This window comes from Amphibalanus amphitrite, unplaced genomic scaffold (genome assembly GCF_019059575.1).
Source record: "Amphibalanus amphitrite isolate SeventyFive unplaced genomic scaffold, NRLGWU_Aamphi_draft 000044F_arrow, whole genome shotgun sequence".
NCBI lineage: Eukaryota > Metazoa > Arthropoda > Thecostraca > Balanomorpha > Balanidae > Amphibalanus > Amphibalanus amphitrite.
In genome coordinates this window covers 1,284,820-1,307,527 of record NW_024881540.1, presented here as the reverse complement: position 1 = coordinate 1,307,527, position 22,708 = coordinate 1,284,820, and the positions used below count along the sequence as shown (strand labels likewise).

Sequence of the window (22,708 nt, the reverse complement as noted above, 5' to 3'; positions counted from 1 at the left end):
ATTAAAGGGGGACACGGAGCCCAGTGCCCCCCCCCCGTTCCGCCGCCTATGCCGTATGCGTGGTGCAAAATTTTACAATAGGATGCGCTGCCCGAACACGGCTCCGGGAACGAGATCCTCAAAGTCGACACAAAAATCTGGAATAGCGATATATTCCCTCTTATTTATACGGCCTTGTATATGCCGCTGCAGGGGTGTGCTAGTTCTCTATATACCGTGGGTATGCTAAAAAAAGCTCCTCAGCTGTTGCGGGGTGGACTGGACATAGATATAGGTACTGGAGATTGCAGACGAGTCGTCCCTGAGCTAGTGACATCATCAATTACTCCTTGGTCTGCTATGAATATATGGCTTAGGTCAATTCTCAAACCTTGACACTTTTGACAAATGTGACACCTGTGACACAGGGCGGTGATAAAGTATCTTGTTGGTATTTTGTGTGACCTTTTTTGTTATAATTTAAGCAAAAGGCCGTATAAATTAAGTGAGCTTGGTTCTCTGCTTGGAACTCTGCTTTTTCTGTGTCATCAGGCTGTTCACTAGTTGCCTTGTATTATCACAATGGCTTTTCAACATGAAGCTGGAACTGCATTTGAGTGCCTAAGTGTAAGTTTTCAGAGTGCTGTTCACGGGCACCTGCGGTGACTGCGGTAGCTGCAGTAGATCGCAGGCTGTAAGTCCCACCCACTTGTGTATACGTCATCACGTGTTCGTCTGCGGCGGCTGTGTCAATTTTGCGCCCAAGTAACACGAATGTGCAACTGCCGCGCCACTTTGTATGACAAATGGTTCCTGCGGCCGCTGCGGTCGGATCGTTTCGACCGCAGGAGACGCAGGCGACCGCAGCCGACCGCAGCTGTATGACGTCACACCACCCGCCCCATCCCCACTTTGTGACGTCATTACCCGGCTGACCGCCGAGCCGCAGCTACCGCAGGTGCCCGTGATCAGCACTCAGAAGTACCTACCTGATGAACTGTTTTATGATAATAATTGATTTGCAGCTACATTGAGACTGAACTCTTCCATCCATGCATCTTTTGTTTCAAATGTTTTTTCTAAGAAATAACTTGGTGCAATGGTAGTGGCACAAAGATGAATTACAATTAAAACAAAATTATTTTACTGCACAATCACAATATGATAAAAATGAGATGTTGGGTACCTACTGCCCATAGCTAGTAAGGTAAACAAAATATTTAATAAATGTTACAGGATGTAGGTAAACAGCTTTGTGATTCACATAAGATGGTACTTATGCTGCCCTACTGGCTACGCGTGAGTATGGCTCTGGGAAGTCGGAATCTTTTGAAGCTGAAGCCTGCTAGCTAGTAGCTGAGGTGTAGGTACCTTTCATGTCCTTCCTTACATAACAGACTGCATCCTCAAAAAACATACTCAATAATTTTTTTTTTCTCAGATGCTTAGCATGACCTTAAGCCTACATAATATTCCTATTATCATGTTTAACAATATTGCTATTGGCATAGGTGGGCATCGTTCCCCAAAATTGTAACTTCGTTACTCCTTCCTCCGTTCCCTCAAAACGTGACTTCCGGTACTCGTTCCTCCGTTCCTCTGCATATAATGTAACGGAAGTTCTTTTAGTCCGTTACTCCGTTACAGCAAAATAAAAAACGCTAAAATGTTGAGTATTTCACACATTTTTGAGACCATTCTGACACAAACTAAACCTACCGAGAAAGCGGAATGCCCACCAAATCTACCAAGACAGCGGGCACTGATTGGACACTAAACCTTGGAACGTCTGGTGGTACTGATGTGCATCACTTGTCCCCGGCCAGATGCCGGTTGCCCTTCACGAACACTAGACGTTCCAGGTTGGCATCTGAGAGCATAGGCGGCGGAACGGGGGGTGGGGGCGGGGGGCACCGGCGCACCGTACCCCCTTTGATTTTGGCATTTTAACATTAGCCATATGTGCGTTGCATGGAAAGAATGGGACAAAAAGTCGGCAGTGCCCCCCCCCCTCTCCCTTAATTGAAGATGTTCCGCTGCCACTTTCTGAGAGGGTAGCCCTTTTTGCACGTAGCACATCTTTTCCCATTGAGAACATGCGCTCTACTGAGGCGCTTGAAGGGACGCCCGTGTTGAACTTTGCGAACACATACTGCAACGCCGGCTCATTGCGGAAGGCCAGTACACTGTACACTGAGGCCATCTTCCGTCTTCAAGTCAGGGCTGCTCAATAACCCACTATTACGCTGCTGCATTAAGTCTGTGGGTTAGCTGAAAGATCAACCCGCTCGGACAACGAAAAGTAACGGAGGAACGAAGGAACGGACTAAACTGTTAACTTGTAACGGAGAAACGAACAACCAACGTAACGGAAGTTACTTGGTCCGTTACCCTTTTTAAAATGTAACGAGTCCGTTCCTCCGTTCCTAAAAATTGTAACGGCGTTCCGGAACGGAGGAACGGAGGAACGGATCGTGCCCACCTATGGTTATTGGGACAAACAAAATATACTAAGTCAGCAAGTTTTTCTAGGGTACCAAACAATCGTGACATTATATAAGGCTGTGCTAACCAAGGACACTGTCTGAGGACTGAGGAGCATCGGGAAAGGAACTATAGAAGAGGAACATAAACAGTGATTTTGTGCCAGGAGTATTGGGAAAGGAAATATAGAAGAGGAATTGTGACTTGAACTGTGGACTTTGGAAGACAAATAGCCTAATATTTCCCCTGTCTCTCGCCTCTCTCTTGCTCTCTTTCCCTCTCTATATCTATTTATTTCACTCTCTCTCTCTCTCCCTCTCTCTCTCTCTCTCTCTCTCTCTCTCTCTCTCTCGCACTGCCACACTCTCTGATGTTGATGTAGGGCATCACAGCATGCAAGTCAAAGCTGCTCACTGTCTTACCCTCTGCTGTTCTTTGATATATGAAATTGTTAATGAATTCTAACAAATAGAAATATTATGTACGGCCCTCCAGGTATTAAGTGGTTGGTTGCCATTACCACAGTAATCGATCTGCATTGATGAATACTTCTAATGGCTGCTGAAAACCATTGCCGAAGTGTGTGCACGAACCCTCTTCTCCTTTCTATTGAGTTATTTTACAGGAGTGTCTCTGTCATTCAAAGTTATTGCACCAAAAGCACTTAGGCTAACCAACCACTCTTTTGCTGGAGGGCCGTACATATAATGTATGTCTATACTGTTGACAAATTATTTACAAAAAGAAAGAGTGGGGTTGGTTCTCTCACAAATGAACATCATGCTAACTATCATTCATATATACATGTTGTATAGGTACATGTCGTACGCTACATATTCATGTAGCAGTCTCAATGTAGTAATTTGCCAGCTCAGCCAGCTGATGATAGGATTTTCATTTTTGAGTCTGAGAATGTCAGCTTGAAGTCATGGTGTTACATTTGGTATTCTGCTACTTATGCTGAGGCTATTTGGTATCTCTGCTATCTTGATGCGATGCTCATGGTATGGCCGATAGGCAGCCGCCAGCTGGTGACGACCTGAGGCCTCTTGCACCAAACAACCTACCTAGGTAAATTCAGATTTTACCTAGATTCTCTTGCACCAAACTACCTATCAAAAAACGCTACCGTGAAAATTTACCTAGAAATTCTACCGAGCGGCATAAGAACTTACCAATTGTTAAAGTCCGACCGGCTGTTTTCCTCTTGCACCGAAAGCCGGAAAGAAGTACTCGCGGAGGAATTTTTGACGGTTTGACGGTAAACGCGGGCTTCCAAAATAACTAGCAAAACCTTAGGTAAAATGATTCAATTAGTAACAATAGGCACAACACATGATAATCCACGAGTACTTTTATGTAAATTAGGCATTACAAAATGTTTAGACAATGATAAATCAATGTTTTATGAGTGAATAATAATATAATTGACCAAATGCTCCATGCGTTCACAGAGGTGCTTCTCCGTACCAAGGCGAGCGTGTTTCTTTTTTCCAACCAAAGGAAGGCGCTGTACCCGAAGATGCTTCTTTGTAACCAAACCAAACAAAAACTAACATAACCTAACCTAACCTGACCTAACCTACAACCTACAAACCTACAACCTAACCTACAAACCTACAACCTAATCTACAAACCTACAACCTACAACCTGCAAACCTACAACCTAACCTAACCTACAACGCGCCAAAAATTTCGGCCGGCAGCGGGATTCGAACGTTAGTTATCAGATCATCAGGCGAGTGTGCTAACCATTACGCCACGCAGCCAGCTGACCGGATCGAGGTGTAAGTCACTTTTCAATGACGCAATGGGTTATTCTCCGTATAGCGCCTTCCTTTGGTTGGAAAAAAGAATTACGCCCAAGGCGATAAACCTCCGTAGCAGAACAGCCAGGTTGAAGACTAACTCGTTGTCATGGAAACGAAGCTGATTTGTTCAAGTAATTTAATATCAAAATAACTTCTATCGGTATTTACGTAAATGAAAAATGATTTCATAATACCAAAATGTATATTAATAAAAACAATATCCATTTAATTGTATTCTTTAGTTACTATTTGTTTGCGCCCACAAATAATTCGTCGCCAAACAGCCAATCAAAACAAATCCTAAAAACGCGAGCTGTCAAATTTACCTAGGTAGGTAGGTAGGATGGTGCAAGAGAAGTTACCGCCGTAGGTAGTTTAACTAGGTAGGTATTTTGCCGATTCTACCTTGCTAGGTATTTTGGTGCAAGAGGCCTCTGTTCATGTGTGCTTCTTCTTCAGTTCGAGAAAATAACTTTCTATTGTGTCGGGGTGTCACTTTATCGGGTCACCAAAAGCCATGGGACTGATAATGCTCCGAATAGAAGTTCATTTTGACTTTGTTCGTCGCACAATTGTGTTATTAATAGGTACTTGTAGTGCTGTAACATTGTTCTGTTTTATGAAAGGATATCTTTTGACCATTTAACTTCACTTTATTTTCAGATTCCGATTATGCTGCACAAGGAGTTTGTGCACATAAACTCGGAGGGAGAAGAAGTGTACAAATGCGGCTTTAAGATCGGCGGAGGGATCGATTTGGACTACACCAAGTCTCCGCAGGGCTATACAGACAACGTACGTATTTTACACACTACACAGCTTGCTTTAAATTCATGTAACCGTGATTTTATCGTCATTTATTCATCTATATGGCCATTCTACAGGTGTGGGTACAAAGCCAGTACAAACTGTCTACAAGTTAATTTCTAAATGAAACTGCTATGCGAGTTTCATGACATAGTACAAAGTGTGTATCTAATCATAACAGATAAACCAGTGGATTCGACAGTTCAGCATCGGGCATTCGGTATTTCATTTCATGACGCCCTGTAAGTTGATGATGACCTTTTCCGCAGGGGATTTACGTCACGGAGGTGCACCCTGAAAGTCCGGCAGAGAAAGCTGGCCTGAAGGTGAACGACAAAATACTGCAGGTAAGTTCCGCTCCGCCTCTGTCGCCAGCCGTTGTCCTTTGTACTGAGATAAGCGGCAATCGGTTCGATACCGGTCAAAGTACCGTTGCCAGTCGGCTCGCAGCGCCGAACCGCCAGTCGGCGCCGGTCTGCCCCTAATGGATTTGGTTCGGAGCCATGGGTCTCAAGTTGCTGATAATGAAACGGTACATTTAGACTGCAATTTTGAATTGCCTCTTTTGATAGTGTAAATTTCGGTGGTCTCTACCCCAGAGGTCTAATCCGGTAGTTTTTTTTTTCGGAGAAATTTTAGGTACCATGGGCGTAAAATGACCACCGCAGTCGACGCGCCCATAAACCCTAATGAACCCTAGGTACCATGGGCTGTTGCTGTTTCGTGCGATGTTGAGACTTGAGCCTTCTAACTATTTCTCAGTTTGTGATTAGGTACAAACGTCTGCTTGTTATGTCGTGAAGAAATTATTTTTAAACACCCAAAAAGTGCTAGTTACTTCGTTGAATACGGTAATTAATTCGATTGACAAAGGATCCGAGCAAATTGTTGGAGATCCTCTTCATACTTATGCTGTATATTGCTGCAATTAGGTTGGATGCTCATTGCTCATTAGTTGCGAAGCCCCGAGCATGACAATGAGATGCTGCTTGGGGAGAAACACAGAAAGCAGCATAAGGAGCAAGGATATGCCTTAAGGGTGCGTTAACTTCGGAGGTGGCTCCGCTCAGCGTTGGTGTCCGAGCACTACTACTCCGATTCTCAGCCAGTAGATGTCACCAGGGTAGAGCGCTTTTTTCCCACGTTAATGGCCTTCTCCCCCTCCTCATTTCACGGCCCTTACGATAACGACGTTTGGTTACTGCGCCGGCGCCGCGGGCGGCGCCGACTGAGGGAGATCATGGTGTGTAAACACCGCGCGGACGGAACACGTCTCTCGACGAGCCTTCCCGGCGCCGTCCTTAGTCTGGTGTAGGTAGGTAGGTACTTACCCAGTTAGAACGAAACTGATTAATTGATAAAGATACATGTTATCGAATATTGAGTCTGCCGCAGCTCTAGTCACAAGAATGCGTCTGATATTCTCACATGATTGACCTGACGGCATTGTTAAAGTGAAATGCAGTGCTAGATTGGCATTGCTACACAGTACACATACTACCAGTAAAACGCCTTATAGGGCGATAAACGGAGCGAACGAGAGGATCGGCCGTGCACGTGGGAAATTGTGAGGGGTACGTACCTCCAACTGACTTGTGCACGGCACCCTACTAACCGGTCTCTAGCAATGTGCCATATTTGAGCACAATCGTCCCAGCCGTTCTCGAGATCTGGAAGCGGCACCGTGCACGTGCGCACGTGCAAAATGGGTCCCAACTGACTTTTGCACGGCACGCTTCTAACGGATCCCTAACCGGTAACCAAATTTGAGCGCAATCGGTCCAGCCGTTCTCGAGATCTGGAGTCGACCCCTGCACGTGCACACGTGCAAGAGCACCCCAACTATGGGACATGGAAATGCATTGCCTAGGCCCTAGTGGGTGCCTACCTACATGCAAAGTTTCAGCGCAATCGGCCCAGTAACTACCGTGATATTGCAATTGTTACAAAAATGACACCTCTTCGTTTTGCACGTGGCACGTGCCAAGCTACCCTACAAAAATTACCGCAAGTAAATCGGCCCAGCGGATGCTGAGTTATAAGCCTTTCAAAGGCGTTACAGGCCGGGCCGAGTCGGGCCGGGCCGCTCTTACGCACGAAGAGGTGCACGTAGAATAACGGAAATTTCTTAGTATGAGCGGCCGGCCAGCCGGCCGGCCGTGGTCACGATTTTGCGACGCTTATATCTCAGCCACCACTTGACCGATTTACATGCGGTAATTTTTGTAGGATAGCTTCATTCCTTCTACCAAGTATTGGACTATTCCCGATGCATGTGGGTGACCCCTTATGCACGTGCCACGTGCAAAACGAAGAGGTGTCAGTTTTGTAATAGTTGTAATATCTCGGTGACTACTTGGCCGATTGCGCTGAAAGTTGGCATGTAGCTAGGCACCCACTAGGCATAAGGCAATGCATATCCAATATCCATGTGCCGAAGTTGGGGTGCTGCTGCACATGCGCACGTGCAGGGGTCGTTTCCAGATCTCGAGAACGGCTGGACCGATGGCGCTCAAATTTGATACACGGTTAGGGACCAGTTAGGAGGGTGCCGTGTACAAGTCAGTTGGGACCCATTCTGCACGTGCGCACGTGCAGGGTGCCGCTTCCAGATCTCGAGAACGGCTGGGCCGATTGTGCTCAAATTTGGCACATCACTAGTGACCGGTTAGTAGGGTGTCGTGCACAAGTCAGCTGGAGATACCCCCTCGAAATTTCGCACGTGCAAGGCTCACCCTCTCGCTCGCTCCGTTAGTCGCCCCAAAAGGCGTCATACTGGTCCGTTATATTGAAAAGACTTAGCTTGCTTCGCTCGCTCCGTAACAACAACGGGAAGTTCAGCATCTATTTTCTCATTTGAAGCTAAGCCCCATGCGCACAATCTTATTTTATTGGAGCAGACTATGAGCTGGAAGATTCGTATTCCATTTCTCATCCATTTCTCATTTGAAAGCATGTCGTTTGAAGCTAAGCCCCATGCGCATAATTTTATTATATCGGAGTAGACTCTTGACTGGAAGTAGGTACAAACTACAAATATTACAAAACATCAAGTTAACCTAAGGGAAGATGGGGGAACACCGCCCTTTGGGGAACACCGCCCACCCCGATATCAGAAATATAAAAGGTCTAGGGCGACAGCTGACTGTCTTTTGGCAGCGTGACGACAACAGAAGTGCAGGTGTGGGCAGTGCACCGCATTGTTTTAGGTGATTTGCGAGAAATTCCTAATTTTACGTTTTGTGAATACGTTTTATACTGTTTGTAGCATAATAAGCAGAAAAGAACTGATCTTATTTGACAAACATTAGCCCTGAAGTAGTATTTTTCGCCATAATTAGGACTCCTTCATGCATTACGTGCTCCTGCTCGAGCGAAATTTTTGTCGTGCTGCCATATTGAAGGATTATTTAGAAAAATGTAGACACTTGGGTAACACCAGCCCCCGTTCACGAGCTCCAGAATCCCTTTACCGTGACGTCACCACGGGGGTAGAATCTCCCTTCACCCATAGGCATGCATGCAAATTTAATCATCTTTCGAGCGAGCTGGAGAAAAAACCAAGGACTATGCGTCATCAAAAGTTGTACCAATGTAACAATGAGTTCGCCTCATTACGATAAATGGGGCTGAAACTGAAAAATAGGACTATATCGAGCCAAAATCAGCAATTCAAATGACCCCTTCATTTGAACGTGAAGAATTTCCTCTGATGACGTCACCACGGCGCCTTTATTTCCCTAGTGAACCAACCTGAGTAGTAAAGGAATCTTGGGTAACACGCCCACTTGAGAAATTTGGTATTTAATAGCACATTGTGACACCTAACCCTGGAGTGGTGCATTTCAAATAAAGAAAGAACGTTGTCGCTATGTTTTCTTTTTAGAGGATAATGAAAATTTTCGAGAAAAATAATTTTTGGGACTTAAACCCGGCACCGCCTGGGCTATTTCCGTACCCACGATAGCCTGGGGGGGGGGGGGGGTCGGATCCGACCCCCCCCCCCTGTTATCTCGAGAACCAATGGTCGTATCGAGCCCCGCGAGGCGGCGTTCGAAAGGTCTCTACGAGACCTTCCCAAAGCACTCTTAAGATTTTAAGATTGAGATCAACTTTCGGGTCAAGGTCAGGTCAAAGGTCAAATTCTGGGGTTTTGCATGATTAGGCTTACGGACAGCGGAATCGATAGCTGCTGCTCAAAACTCACCAAAAATGACCTCAAAGGCCTAGTGAAGGTACCATGTGCGTGTAGGGGTCATGCTAATCACGGGTCAAGGTCAGGTCAGGTCACGAAAGGTCACGGTTTTCACTTTTTACTACATGGGCGTGCGACACATGTTTTATGGCTTATTTTTCACGCCGAATCCGATGGTAATGGTTATATGTGACCCCAAGTCACTGTGCTGGTGATAAGTGTGCATTGAAAGCATAAAAATTCGTTTATACCATACATAACTAAACGAGGGCTAAGAAAAAAGGTCAATTTATCAACTTTTTATTTTTGACATAAAAATGCACTTTTCTAGACGAGCTTTGTCCCAGGAATCTAGTGGTGCCATTTGTTTTCACCTGCGATGTTCAGAAGTGCTTCTAAATCACGAAAATGCTTATGACGTCACCATGCCCTATGCAATATGCAATATGCATGTTGGAGCTATTTTTACAATTTGGGGATCAAAAATCAAGATAGAAAGTAGAAATTTGGGACATCTAATGTTCTAATAGAGCTTTATAACATATATTCCGTTTTTTGGAAATTCTCAAAATTTTGGATTTTAATAGCTGTTTTCCAAAAATAAAGTTTTTTGAATTTTTAGGGGTGAAAAACGCATTTCATGGAAAATCTGAGATAGCTATTTTAAAGAACTCGTTGAGCTGCGTCTATTCATGTCCTTAATTTGCAATTTGCTTTAAACCTTGATTTTTGGCGATTTTTTAAACATTTATCACTTTCTAACTGAAAACGCCATGTAGTTACATCACTAAAATCGATATATCTCAAAAAAAAATAATTTGAAAAAAATCTTAAAAATTACACAAGAGACGTTAAATTGATGGGGGAGAAGGTATGCCAAGTTTCAAGTTGATAGCGTAAGCGGTTCATGAGTTATTCAAGAAAAACGGAGGGGGGCTCGGATCCGACCCCCCCCCCCCCAGGCGGTCGCGGGTTAAGTCATCTAGTTATATAAATGAGTACAACATTGTACGAGAGATATAATAAAATCGTTTCCACTGTATTTTATAAATAAAGGTACTAAAAAGCCTCGAAATTTACGATAAGAAGAACAACTTAATAGTCCAGCAATCTGCAAATTTCGTTGCCTGCTGAGCTCGGGCGGTGTTACCCAACAGTCGGTGTTACCCCGAAAAATGTAGAATTTACTAAATGATCGCTATACTAAATCGCTATACAAATGCAGCTTCAGAGTACTATGCGATTGTGAAATTATTGACGTATAGACAGACTGGCCACAATTAAATTCAAGCATGCCATCACAGTTCACATGTAATACCCATGTTTATTTAACCCGCGCCCGGCTGGGGGTCCTGGATTTCCACGCCCTGCTGGGGGGGGGGGGTTTGAACACCCCCCCCCCTTGTAACTCGGCTCCTGGGCCACGTAGCGATACGCGGAAGGCGGCGTTCGAAAGAGCGTCAAAAATAATGACGAAATCACTTTGGTCAATTTTTTGGTCAGGTCAAAGGTCAGGTCACCAGAGGTCATTGAAGGCAAAATTTCGCCGATTTCCAGGTCGAATGTCGAAAATTTCCAAGAAGCCAACGCATAACTCGAGAACCAATAGAGCTACAGCGCCGCGGAAAAAGCGCATTCGATAGCCCTATTAAAGCCCTTTCTGAGTAATTCTCTCAGATTTGACCTAACGTCAACGGTTTTGCCTGCAGGGGGCAAAAATTGCAAAAATAGCCGATTTTTCGGAAACAGTTTTTCTGCAATAACTTTTGACCCAAGCCTTGTACGAGCTTACTTTTACCGGCATTGTGTTCCTCTCGTCAAGACGCATCGAATGAACTATAAGTTGACCTTGAAAGGTCAACTTGAAAATTTGACCTCAGGTCAAGGTCATGACCTGACCGGAAAGGGTCATGTTGCATATCAGTCGATCCGTATCGTCGAGCTGAACACATCTAAGGCGTTTTCATCGCTCCAGCATGCCTCTATCAAAAGTTATTTGCGAAAGACTGTTAGATACCATTCGTGACCTAAGATGACCTCAGGGCATAAACAAGGGTCACGGACACCATTTTCATCTTCAGTGTGTCTAAACCACTGGTAATTCGGTGTTTGGGAGTGTTTATAATGTCTTTTGTCCAAAAGAGGCGCATTTCAATTTTCTCCCATTGACTTATTATGGGGAGGTCGCAAAATTGACCTGACCTTAGGTCATCGATATCGAAATTCTGAGATATACATTTTGTACATGCTATTGCTCTTAGCAATCGCTGAAAGTTTCAAAGCGATCGGTCAATCGGTGTAGCTATGACAGACATTGAAACTTTTTATGAGGTGAGGTCACTTCAAGTGACCTGGTGACCTGACCTTGAATGACCTTGGTCTGAAATTTTCACAACATGTGTAGAATTGATGTACGATAAGGTGTACCAAAAAGCGCCGCCGTTTTTGAGATATTCGCGAAAAACCACAAGGGGGGTGTTCAAACCCCCCCCCCCCCCCCAGCAGGGCGCGGGTTAAGGGAGAAGGTAAATTATAGGCGCCAAGGTTGTTAGTTGGTAACCTGTATATCGATGTGCTATTCATACAAAATCTACTAATCTCATTCGATCCACCCACCATCCGTATTTTCCTCCGACAACCCCGTGTTCGCTTCTGTTCCGGCAGAGTTTCATGGCCACCAGCGCACGCGGGAACCCCAGACCGTAAATCACCGTGTGTTGACAGTCCCTCCCCGCCGGTCGACGCGACTCGCGGGTTTTATTACATGGGGGAACGGCAGGGACCGAGGCGGAGACCCATACGACATCTAGCGGCACTCCCTTGAACCAACAAAACAGTCAAAAAGTGGATATGATTCGGGCTTAATTCCAGCCACAGCTCCAACATTTCTGAAAAGTAAACTTCATTTTCGTGTGAAGAAATGTTCTGTGCACATTTCTATGTAGCCACTTTTTTATTTTATGCGTCACACAAAAAATAAAAGATGAGCAAAGTTTTACTTTCATTTTTTGCAACATTGCAAAAAGAAAATGAAAAATCGGAGTACATAGAATTGTTGTCCACTTTGAGGATATGCGGTTGCCACTCATTTTTTGCGCCTAGTTTGAATGACGTTTAATGAATTTCGGCCCAAACTTTTCAGTTTTTCCACCTTTATCGTGCAATATCAACGTGAATATTGCACGGAATCAAACAACTTGTCCAGAGTAGGCTTCGTATACCTATGGAGCAGGTACTTGCCAAATTTGAGGCTAATATCTCTATCGGTTTTCAAGATATTGCGGTTTTTCACCTCCCATTGACTTAACATTAACATCGCACCCTTAAGTTTTTGTAGCATTTTACCCAGCTGCGATAAATCTGACACGCCATTTTAACCGATTTTCATTGAGGTGACGATTTTCCTAATCATGCCGACTTTCAGCGAAGGCCGCCACGTTCCCCGTCACGCACACTGGACTCTATTTTCAGTGTCAGGGCTACGATTTCACCATGGTCACGCACAAGCAGGCCATCAACTACATCAAGAAGGGGAAGACACTGAACCTGCTGGTGGCTCGGTATGGCGTGACGCACTCGTAGTTGACGGCCGTGACTGTCACAGTGGCGGCTGGCTGACGTCTGTCGCCTCAGCTGCGACCGCTAGACGCCACTGGCGCAGTCCGACGGCGTCCCCCACGGCGGGCTTCCAGCGTTCGTAATGAGCTTTCGTACAAATCACTTTTGCGTCCTAATTGAGTGAGCAGTGTAAATGACGCGTCCACAAGTGCCAGAGTATTTTTGGTGGCCGCTGTGCCGGCCCAGCGCGGCACGATGCTGGGTGCGGTGGCTGGCGTTTTTGCTCGGAGTGACGGCGGATGGTCAGCTCGCTTAGCGTGCGACCAGACACCCTTGCTTTGGCTTTATGGCAGTAGCTGGCCTAAAAAGCTGCCATTGCCGCGCACACAGCCGCTGCCAGGACTTTGTGATTGTGAAGCTTAGTGATGACAGTGATTGAGCTTGGTGCTGCATTTATTTACTAACAATTGGCGGGAATCGCGGACTTTATTAATGGCGCGTTAAACATTGTCATGACTTCTGTCGTTGTTAGTTTATTCCCTCTCTCTTTTGAAGTGTTTGATGCCTCCCGGCAACGCCTAGTGTCACCAGTGAATTTTGTCGTTCGATATGACCAGTCAGTCACTGGAAGCGCCTCTGAAGCTTAAAAAAACACACTCACTTTGGGTCAGTCTGTCTCGAGTCACATGACAGAGCGAAGGTCTCTAGGCATGCAGTCAGTCACTTAAACCCGGAGACCGCCCATCGTGTGTTCATAATGCACAAAACTTTACCGATTTAAACGACCATGCTTACAACTGCTCGGTTAGCCGTTTTGGCTAAAAGGCAATTTTGTTGTGTTCAGTGTGTGCTCCATACATCGGACCATGAGGAGATTTCATTTTTGTTTACACATTTGAAAAGAGAGAATGTTAATTTTGTTTTAGTCATAATCTCTTTGTGATTTAGATTTCGACGTACTAGTGTTGGTCGCATTTTCCTGATAAATTTTCGACAGTTTCAGGTCAGTTGTAGTTCTGTGTTAGTTTGGCAGCTGCTTTATGTTCGTCGCGGCTACATGTGGTTCGATTTTTTTTATATCATCGTGTTTTTCTATTGCTTTTTATCGCGTTTTAATTGAGTTTATTCGTACTGAACACATACCGACATGAAACCAGCTTTGGCCCGCTTGCGATATCCGTCTTTTCAGCGATACTTGATCACTTTTCCGCTTGAAACAGCCTGCCAAAGCGGCAGAAAACCACTGTACTATTTGATTCCCTCGTATGCATTCCTTTATACAATTGATTTACCTTTTTGTGCGTGCTTAGTGCTTCTTATTAATTTACTTTTGTATGCGCTTGATGTTATTGTGTCTGCATTGTTCATGCATTTGTAAGATTTATCTAATCAGGGTAATCAGTATATTTGCATTGTCGCGACCGTGGTGCACCCACGATCTGCTGCACGTTGCTGTGTGTTTGGGACGAGGACGAGCGGCGTGCTCACCTTAGCCGTGGAGACTGCTCTCTGGCTCCGCGGCGGCTGAGCTTCTGTGGGCCGCCGCTAGGGTCCGCTACCAGTGGCGCTCCCTGCCTCAATGCGCGAGTGAATCCGCTTGGTCTGTACCGCTAGAGATTCTGATCGGGGTGAAATACACAGTGATTTTTCTCATCGGCCGAGTTGTATTTACAGTCGGGGCTAGCATGCGAGTGGAACAGCGGCTCACGCTGGGCTGTCGCACAGACAGCAAAGGCACAATGAAAGACTGCGGCAGCGTTCTGGTCCCACACACACCCGCCCTCACATAGACATCATCTGCACTAAAACGCCCGCCCGCACAACGTCGAATGCCTGCTAAATGCCCGGTCATTGTCTTGTGAAAGACAGCGCGGCGACCGGAGTCCCGTCCCTGGCTCATTCGGGCGGCCCCTCCGCGATCCCTGCTGCAGCGCTGTACGCCAGCGTCACCTACCGTTATTGCCTATGAAATACATACGTGGTGACTCCTATTCTTGCCACACCGCAGATTGGTCGTAGTAGGCCTCCCTTTCAAACATGGCTGCCTCGTGGGCAATATATCTTACCTTTACAAGCATACACAACATCTAAGCATCGGCCTTTTCGCCGCGTTGGCGCTAGCGGCTACTGGCTTTTTAAGTTTTCGGTTGTACTTGAAAAGCAAGCCCGAGTTTAAACCGGCACTAAAGAGCTTGCCATTACGGCTGCACTGATGGAGAATCTCCAAATGGACATCTAGGGACGCACATTTCGAAGAGCTTTCACGAAACGCGCCAGTAGCCGCTAGCATTACAACACCAAACATACAGGGTGTAACGAAATTATCCGGACATCTATTTTTTCGCCATATCTGCTCGCACAGTTTCTTTTTTAATGTCAGAAACTGGAAAATTGGATGAATGCATACCTCTGGTATCTGCTCTCAACTCAGCAGTGACCTGACCTTGCGAAATGACTCTTGCTCTGAGTAAGAGTCGAGTCGCCGACGGTTTCATATGATAGTTTTCGTTTAAGGCAGTGGAGAGAAGGGAGTACAGTCTCTCGTTTCGTAGTAAGGCTACGTGTTGGTGGCATGGTGGCATGAGCCAGAAGCTGGTCTGTCAGCAGCTGGACATCAGCAGCAGCCAGTAGCACATCTGCCTGAGGCGTAATAAGCTGCGACTTGGTGGCAGACTCAGCCCGGCCTCGATCGCAAAAGGCGCCCTTTGCCAAGTGGTGACGAGAGTTGTCAAGATAGCGACAAGGAAACGGCACCAATTAATCCGCATACTGACTCGAATTCTTACCAAGGCAGATAATAAGAGGCCCACATCATGATTCACCGTTACCCGCCCTTTAGCTTGGTTTTACTGCCCTTCAAACTGGAAAAGACAATGAAATTGATGGGAAAACAACCAGTTCACCACCTTTGGCCTCAGGCCAGGGCGTGTCCACTGGTCGAAGGAAGACATGAATGAGGTGACCTGGTCGGATGGGAAGCTGTTCGAGCTGCGATATCCGTTGAGCCGTCAAATCGGCCATGTGTGGGCTGCCAGCAGCTCGAAGGTGCCGGCCGTCGCCGGCGTCAAACATCCGGCCAAAATCCAGACCTGGAGCATGTTCAGCTGCTGTGTAATATTCAAGCTGTTCATGACGACACAGAAAACCACTATCAGTGACGAGTATTACCGGCGCAACATTCTGGCTAGCGATTGGTTGGAGCCACTCAACCAGACGGCACAGGAGGGCTCGGTTTCTGAACGTGTACCGATGCCTGATTCAAGCCGCGCAGTCTTCATGCGGGGCGGCGCACCACCTTCAAGTCCCTAGCAGAATGAGAAGTGATGCCGAGAGGACCTATTTTTCTTCTGGGATAAAGGGCTATGGTTTGGAAATAGTTCCCATGCAATTCCATCGATATCTTATGGACTATTGTCCATCAGGAGATGAATGAGGGGACACCCGCCACCAGCGCCGCCCAACTGTGGGCACAGGTTAGTAAGGCGCTACTCTATATGAAACCCACTGTGCTGGAAAATTCAGTGGCTGGAATGCTCCAAAAATTTGTACCTGCGCTCTTATGAAAGGTGGCTATATAATAATTCAAAAGGCAAAATATCAGAATGTCTTGCTTCTTAATTACCGCGCGAAGAAAGATGTCCGGATAATTTCGTTACACCCTGTAGCCATGGTGGCAACACGAAGACGGAACGTGAACACCACAGCTTCTTTGAAATATCAGCAGCAAACAACACACTCTTAAATACACGGAATCCCAGTTTGGTCCCACCTTAGAGATCACCGCTCGAACACGTTTGTACAACTTATGGATGAACGCATTGCAGTACTTAATGGTCGAATAAGCTCACACAACTGGCCTATTTCTTGGTCGGCCTATGACTACCAACCAACTCCCATTCGCGAGTCATTTGCAGCACTCGGCTAACTACCGTCTATGTTAGGAGCATAGAGCCTCGCTCGGCTCGAAGCGGCTCGGGCGCACCTGGGTCCAACTTGAAGCTGGTTCTGGCCATCAGTGATCCGCAACCCAACTTGAAGCGACCGCCGGCGCTGCCACCTCACTGCAGCACGGTCTGGTCGTTCGGAAAGTTCAGTAGCTCTGGAACTGAACAGAGAGGACCGTCAGTCTCCGGTAAATGGTCCGTCTCTGGGGTCGGAGTTGACCCGACAGACGAGTCGAGTCACCGATGACGTGACGCTCATATCTCAGCGGTGGTCGGGCCGGCGCGGCGGAGCGAGCTGTCTGCGCGGCACGTGCGGGTAGGTAAACAGACGCCGAGCGGGCCGGCCACCCGCCGAGAGGCGCCCTGCCAGCGGCGCTCCGCGGTGGCCCCTGTCCGAGCTAAATCGGGCATTAAAGGGCCACCTGCCGCCCCCTCCCCTCCACTTTGTTTCTGTCATATTGAGCTGACGTTGAGCACCGAGACGGCACCGAGACTCTCGACGCTTCCCGGGGGCGCGAGTGCTAATGAGTAATGATGGCTAGGAAGTGAAATGGAGGTGCTGGATCTGCTGAATGCCGACTCCCAACACAACCATTATTTACGGACGTTGAATGCGGGCGAAATTTTTGACGGTGTCGAATGGAGTGGTACCGGCGTACACAGCAAACAATATCCCTTTTTACGCTACTCCAGCCAACCAAGACGTTAAATGCCATAAAATTGCGCTGAGGCCACCCGTGCCACCTGGTGTTCGAGCTCACCTTCCAGGGCGTCAGTTAGTGCGGCGTCCCACCACCAGGCGGCAGTGCCGGCAGCGGCGCCCACTTGTGGTTGACAGCGCCAGTCTCCTGCAGGAACAAATGGGCGGTATGTTGGTACGCACAGTGTTTATCGAGCGGGCGAACCGTGGCACGCCGCTCTATCAGTCGAAACGGCTTCATGGCAAAAAAGTGATAACTGCTGCGAATCGCTACAAAATCGTTCAGAAGCTCATTCTCAAATTTGGATAAATTGCATGGTTTTGCCGTCGGGTGCCCACATCTTACAACTCACCCTGCTGCTGTTCGGACAGCTGAGGCTGGTGCTGAGGCTGGTGCTGAAGCTGTTGGTGGTGCTGAGGCTGGTGCTGGTGCTGGTGCTGATGCTCAGTGCCGTACCACTGCTCCGGAGGGCCTTCGTAACTGACAATATCTGCCAGCTCCACCTGGAACTGAGCGCAGATCCCGGTCAGCCGACAGGCAACATCCCTTTTTGAAGAATTCAATAATAACAACAACAACAAAAGCAGTGACAACAAAAATAATAGCGGAGGGAGTAAAGCGTCCACCGTCCAGCCACGTACCTTTTGTCGTGAGACCGACTGTTCGGCCGCCGTGTGGTTCTTGATGTGTTTTCTCAGCGACGAGGGGTCTGTGTAGCGCTTATTGCACCCGGGAACCTGGCACATGTATGGCTTCTGAAACAGACCGAGGGAGCCTCATAAGCAAACTTATGCCTACATCGACCGCTGAGAACTCGGGAGTCCAGGACACAGCGCAGGTTATATGTCATGTCCTGCCATAGACCTCTGTATCTTGAGGTCTTCGACCGTATTCAAAAGTCTATCCGTATCATCCTGTGGAGCGCAGAAGGCAGTTTACATATCCCCTCACGCACGTCCGTTGGCCCTCCCTGCCCTGTCGGTGTCGGCGCCGTCGTCGGTGCCGCGCGGCGGTGCGCGTGGCGCCCATGTGGCCGGCGCGGCGGCGGCGCTGCACCGACCGCCACCGGAGCCGCCGGCCGGCCGCACCACAAACATTCCCACGCCGACCAAGGTCCGACGGGGTGCGCTGCGGCGACGACGGGATGGTCGGCGCGGTCCGCCGACCGTCCGGGGCCGCCGGACCGCCGACTGAAGGTCGGTGGTGGGAGATTCTTGCGCTGAGTTCTTCGAATGCCGCGATAATTATCCTCATACTCATTGTACGCTCAATTGTTCGTATTGCATTCGTCTGATTGAATTCATCCTACATCTGGCCGTTTCTGCACTAGTTGTACATAATGCCATTCAAGGAGCCGGGGAGGAATCTTGGATAAAACACGTTACCATGACTACTTCTCGTCGCAACATAAAAAATTTGGATTCGCCGCAATTCGAACACGGCAATGTTCTGCAGGGTCTCGCGGAGTTCAGCGGCTGTTTCGTCAGCGGCCGGCGTGTGCCGCGGCGCCGCGCCGGGTCACCCCTGTAACCGGGCCGCGGCACGGCACATCTGCTGCCTGTCCGCTGCCGTGGCTGACTAACAAAGTACACAGAGACCGTGCACGGAGCGGACGAGGCGAGCGCGCGCCGGGGCCAACGCCGGAACTTCCCTGAGATAGAACGAGCTGAAGGCGTACCCACTACCCATGCCGTTCGGATAGGGATATCTCAACAAAATGTGTTACCTAGTTTTGTGTGTGATTACCACACCATCCCGCCAAAATATGCGGATTGAAATAGGACAGTCTGGGCATGCCGATGCTCCAATTGCTAGGTCATTTCACTTTGCGGGGCGACTCGAAAAATAGATATAAGCCGCAGCGATTCGGTGTCTCAGCGAAACCGAAAGACCGCAGCTGGCTGATTTGTACCACAAAGCATTTTCCATTCAAATTTGTACCGAACTGGTTCCATGTATCCGGTGTCGATGGCGTGACTCTCTGAATCATTCCGTCCTGCTATCGGCGGCGGAACTGGGTGGGGAATGGGGATCCCGCGGGCAGGCAGACGCCGTGCCGATTTCCGGCGTCACCATGTGTGTTCCGTCCGGACTGGACCGGATCCTGCCGTTGCAGAGACGCCCGGACGGTAACGGAAGAACGGCCGGGGAGTGGCGGGGAGTACTAGGAAGTCCACTGAGAGGTGGGAAACGCTCGGAAAAGAACTGGGGAGCCACCGAAGACTAAAAATGGGAGCTACCGGAGATGGAAGGAAAACTATGACAGTAGAGGAGAGACGGCAGGGAGCTTGGAAAGAAGAAGAAAGAATTGGAAGTGAAGATTCAGGACGAGGTTGCAATGAAAGTTGCGACTGGAAGATGATCTTGCGAAGTGCTGGCCTAGAAGTTATTATTATGCATTGCACAGTGAACAGACTACAGTGCACATTGCACAATGCAAATACCCGGAACACATCACTTACAGGTTACTTACAGGGAGGTTAGGTTAGGCGTGTATTTACAGCAAGCACCTTATTTGTATGGTAGTCGGGTACTTACAGCGTCTTTGTGCGTCCTCTGGTGTTTGGCTCGGTCCGAACTGTTTGAGAAGGCCTTCGGACATCCGGGAAACTCGCAGTTATAGGGTCTCTCCCCAGTATGTGATCGAAGATGAATCTTCAGATTCTCACGCCGGGAAAATGCCTTATTACAGCCCTCGTACTGCGAAAAGAATGTCATCGTTACTCATACGACTAATAACGGGACAGCCACAAGCTACAATGAGAAAGCTACTGCTGGCAAATGCACTGCTGGCAAATGCACAAGCAAATGCTTTACTCGTTTCGAACTGAACTATATATTTGTCGATTAATTAAAAAAAGTAAGAACAAACAGCGCAAAACAATAAATCAGTGAACTTTTAGTTGAACCCGAATCACAGCCGACGACGCTACTGATAGTGGAAGGGACACCTTTTTGCATGCGCGGCTCAGGTTACATGGGGACCACGTGTTGTGACCTACCTAGTACCTAGGGTTTGGCAACTGGTTAGGGAACAAATGACCCGTATAAATCATAGTCATAAGACCACATGTTGTAGCCAGTGGATCTGGCCAGCACCCGAGCAGTCATTGTAGATGCCATAGCCGGTTGGAGCTCTAGAAGTGAAAGACCGGAGTACGCATGCACAACACGGGGCAGGTTTGTATTGCTGAATTTTGGATGTCAAAACTGTTTCGAATGAGCGAGTAAAGAGGCCATGGTCCGATTTCAGGGATGCTTCCCTCAACAAACTTTTGAACTCTACTTTTAGTAATGAAACTTCTGAAATTTAGATCCAAGTATAGGTAAATACTTTGAGGAAAAAAACATCTTGATCTTGATACGTTCTTGATTAATTTTTTTATCACATCCTGACATTTGTGAAGTTGCCAAACCGCGTCCCATTTTATTTTCCCTTATAGCTAATGAACTCTGACTGGAACTATCGCTAATTAAGTGGACATGTTTCACGGAACGTGTCCTGATCCCTCCCATTAAGTAATAAGTAGAAGTTAACATTACATGCGAAATTAATTTACATCTTCTATGGGTTATCTATTCTGGAGCGCCACTGGAGCTCTCTCTGGACGCATCTGTGGCAGCCGACAGGGCGTTTTCACTGTAATGAATAGCACCATTAAATGTGTCACTACGTCGCCACGGGTGCGCTCCGGCAAAAAGCCTCCCTCGGGCCCCTACCGCCGGCGGCGACACGCTCGCACTCGGCCGCCGTGTCTCACATTGTTTTCGTTTCTGTTCTGGCCGCGTGAAGCGGTCTTTGAGCCTCCCGCCCCGGACTGGCCGCCTCAGACGTCTCGACACATGTGTCAACGTTCTTCCAGAGGCGCCTCGCCCCGCGGGCCGTTTTTCAGCCGTGCTGTACGCGCGCAAATTTGGTTGAATTAATGAGACGTATGTGTCGGCTGCAGATGGTAACACAGGGCTAATGGGGGCGGCAGACGCTACACCGCAGCCGACCGGCACAGTGCACTTCGAGAGTAGCACACGGATAGCGCCAGACTGAGTTTGTGTGTCCCTTATTCCTTTCCTATCTTTCCACCCACTGTTGTACGTTTTTTTTTCTCAACCCTCCATGAACCCGCATTTTTCGCCGTTTTCTTACCGTGCAGAGGTTGGGCTTCTCCCCGGAGTGGACGCGCATGTGAATCATGAGCTTGTAGCGCGCGTTGAACGGCTTCTGCTGCCGCGGACACTCTGCCCAGTAGCAGGTGTACTCGTCGCAGCCGCGGCTGTCCACGTGCACCTTCTCGATGTGCTTGACGAGCGCCGTCTGCCGGTCGTACTGGAGCGCGCAGCCGGCCCACAGACACGGCAGAGGACCGGCGGTCGGCGGAGACTGAGCCCTGGTGGACGCCGGCTCCAGCGCCGCGCCGCTGCCGTAACTGCCGGAGAACGGCGACTGGCTCGACTCGACCTCCTGCTTGAAAGTGCAGCCGGCCAGCTCGGCAGAGTACTGCCTGAACGGACGGTCCTGCAGCGGCGAGTCGCGCCCCTGGCCGGTGCACAGTTCGTATCGTGGCGGCTGCTGCGCCTGGCCGACCGGCTCCTGTCTGAGCATCTGGGTCTGGCCGACCGGCTCCTGTCGCAGCAGCTGGGTCTGCCCCAGCGGCTCCTGTCGCAGTATCTGGGTCTGACCGATCGGCTCCGGGCGCAGCAGCTGTCCGTGCTCCACCGGCTCCTGTTTGAGCAGGTGCGACTGGCTCTGCGGCAGTACCATGTAGTTGTTGTGCGCCGCCTCTGAGGGCCAGTTGGCCGCCTCCGCCGGCCGCAGAGACTGGAACGGCGGCAGCTGGCCGCCGACCGGCCGTAGCGCGTGGCCGTAGTTGCCGCCGACACCGGGGGCCGGCTCGACCTGCAGAGAGTTGGCCGGTCCGCGGATCGGGCCGTCCACGGCCTCCAGTGGGAACGGAGACGCCGAGAGGGGCCGCTTGGCGCGCAGGCCGAGCTCGAGCGAGGTGCGCGGGCCGAGCTCGAGCGAGGTGCGCGGGCTGAGTGCCAGCGGGCTGAGCGAGCCCGCCTGGCTGCTGGCGCGCCGCTGGGCGGCGGCCAGCTCCGGCGGCGGCCAGCCGTCCGGGTGCAGCAGCGCGCCCAGCAGCGACGCCGCGTCCTCCGGCAGCGAGAAACTGGTGGCCAGCGCCGGGGAGAGCTGCTGCTGGCCCATCAGATCGCCGCTCGGGTCGTGCTCCA

The 22,708-nt window shown here is 48.8% G+C and overlaps 2 protein-coding genes across 3 annotated transcripts; one reads left to right on the top strand and one right to left on the bottom strand.

The window, feature by feature from the left end:
- Nucleotides 1–359: 359 nt before the first annotated feature.
- On the top strand, nucleotides 360–14,490 carry LOC122377450 (tax1-binding protein 3 homolog). Of its 2 annotated transcripts, none has more exons than XM_043357490.1 (4): nucleotides 360–606; nucleotides 4,938–5,069; nucleotides 5,351–5,428; nucleotides 12,748–14,490. In XM_043357490.1, the coding sequence occupies exons 1-4, from the start codon at nucleotides 562–564 to the stop codon at nucleotides 12,856–12,858; spliced, it is 366 nt and encodes a 121-aa protein (XP_043213425.1). In that variant the 5' UTR covers nucleotides 360–561; the 3' UTR covers nucleotides 12,859–14,490. The 2 variants fall into 2 exon arrangements, with proteins under 2 accessions (XP_043213425.1, XP_043213426.1); XM_043357491.1 differs by lacking the exon at nucleotides 360–606 and adding an exon at nucleotides 4,546–4,604.
- Nucleotides 14,479–22,540, bottom strand: LOC122377449 (zinc finger protein GLIS1-like). Its single transcript, XM_043357488.1, has 6 exons — nucleotides 21,624–22,540; nucleotides 20,018–20,179; nucleotides 18,121–18,234; nucleotides 17,832–17,988; nucleotides 17,540–17,626; nucleotides 14,479–16,939 (listed from the first exon to the last, which is right to left on the bottom strand). The coding sequence occupies exons 1-6, from the start codon at nucleotides 22,236–22,238 to the stop codon at nucleotides 16,893–16,895; spliced, it is 1,182 nt and encodes a 393-aa protein (XP_043213423.1). The 5' UTR covers nucleotides 22,239–22,540; the 3' UTR covers nucleotides 14,479–16,892.
- Nucleotides 22,541–22,708: the final 168 nt, after the last annotated feature.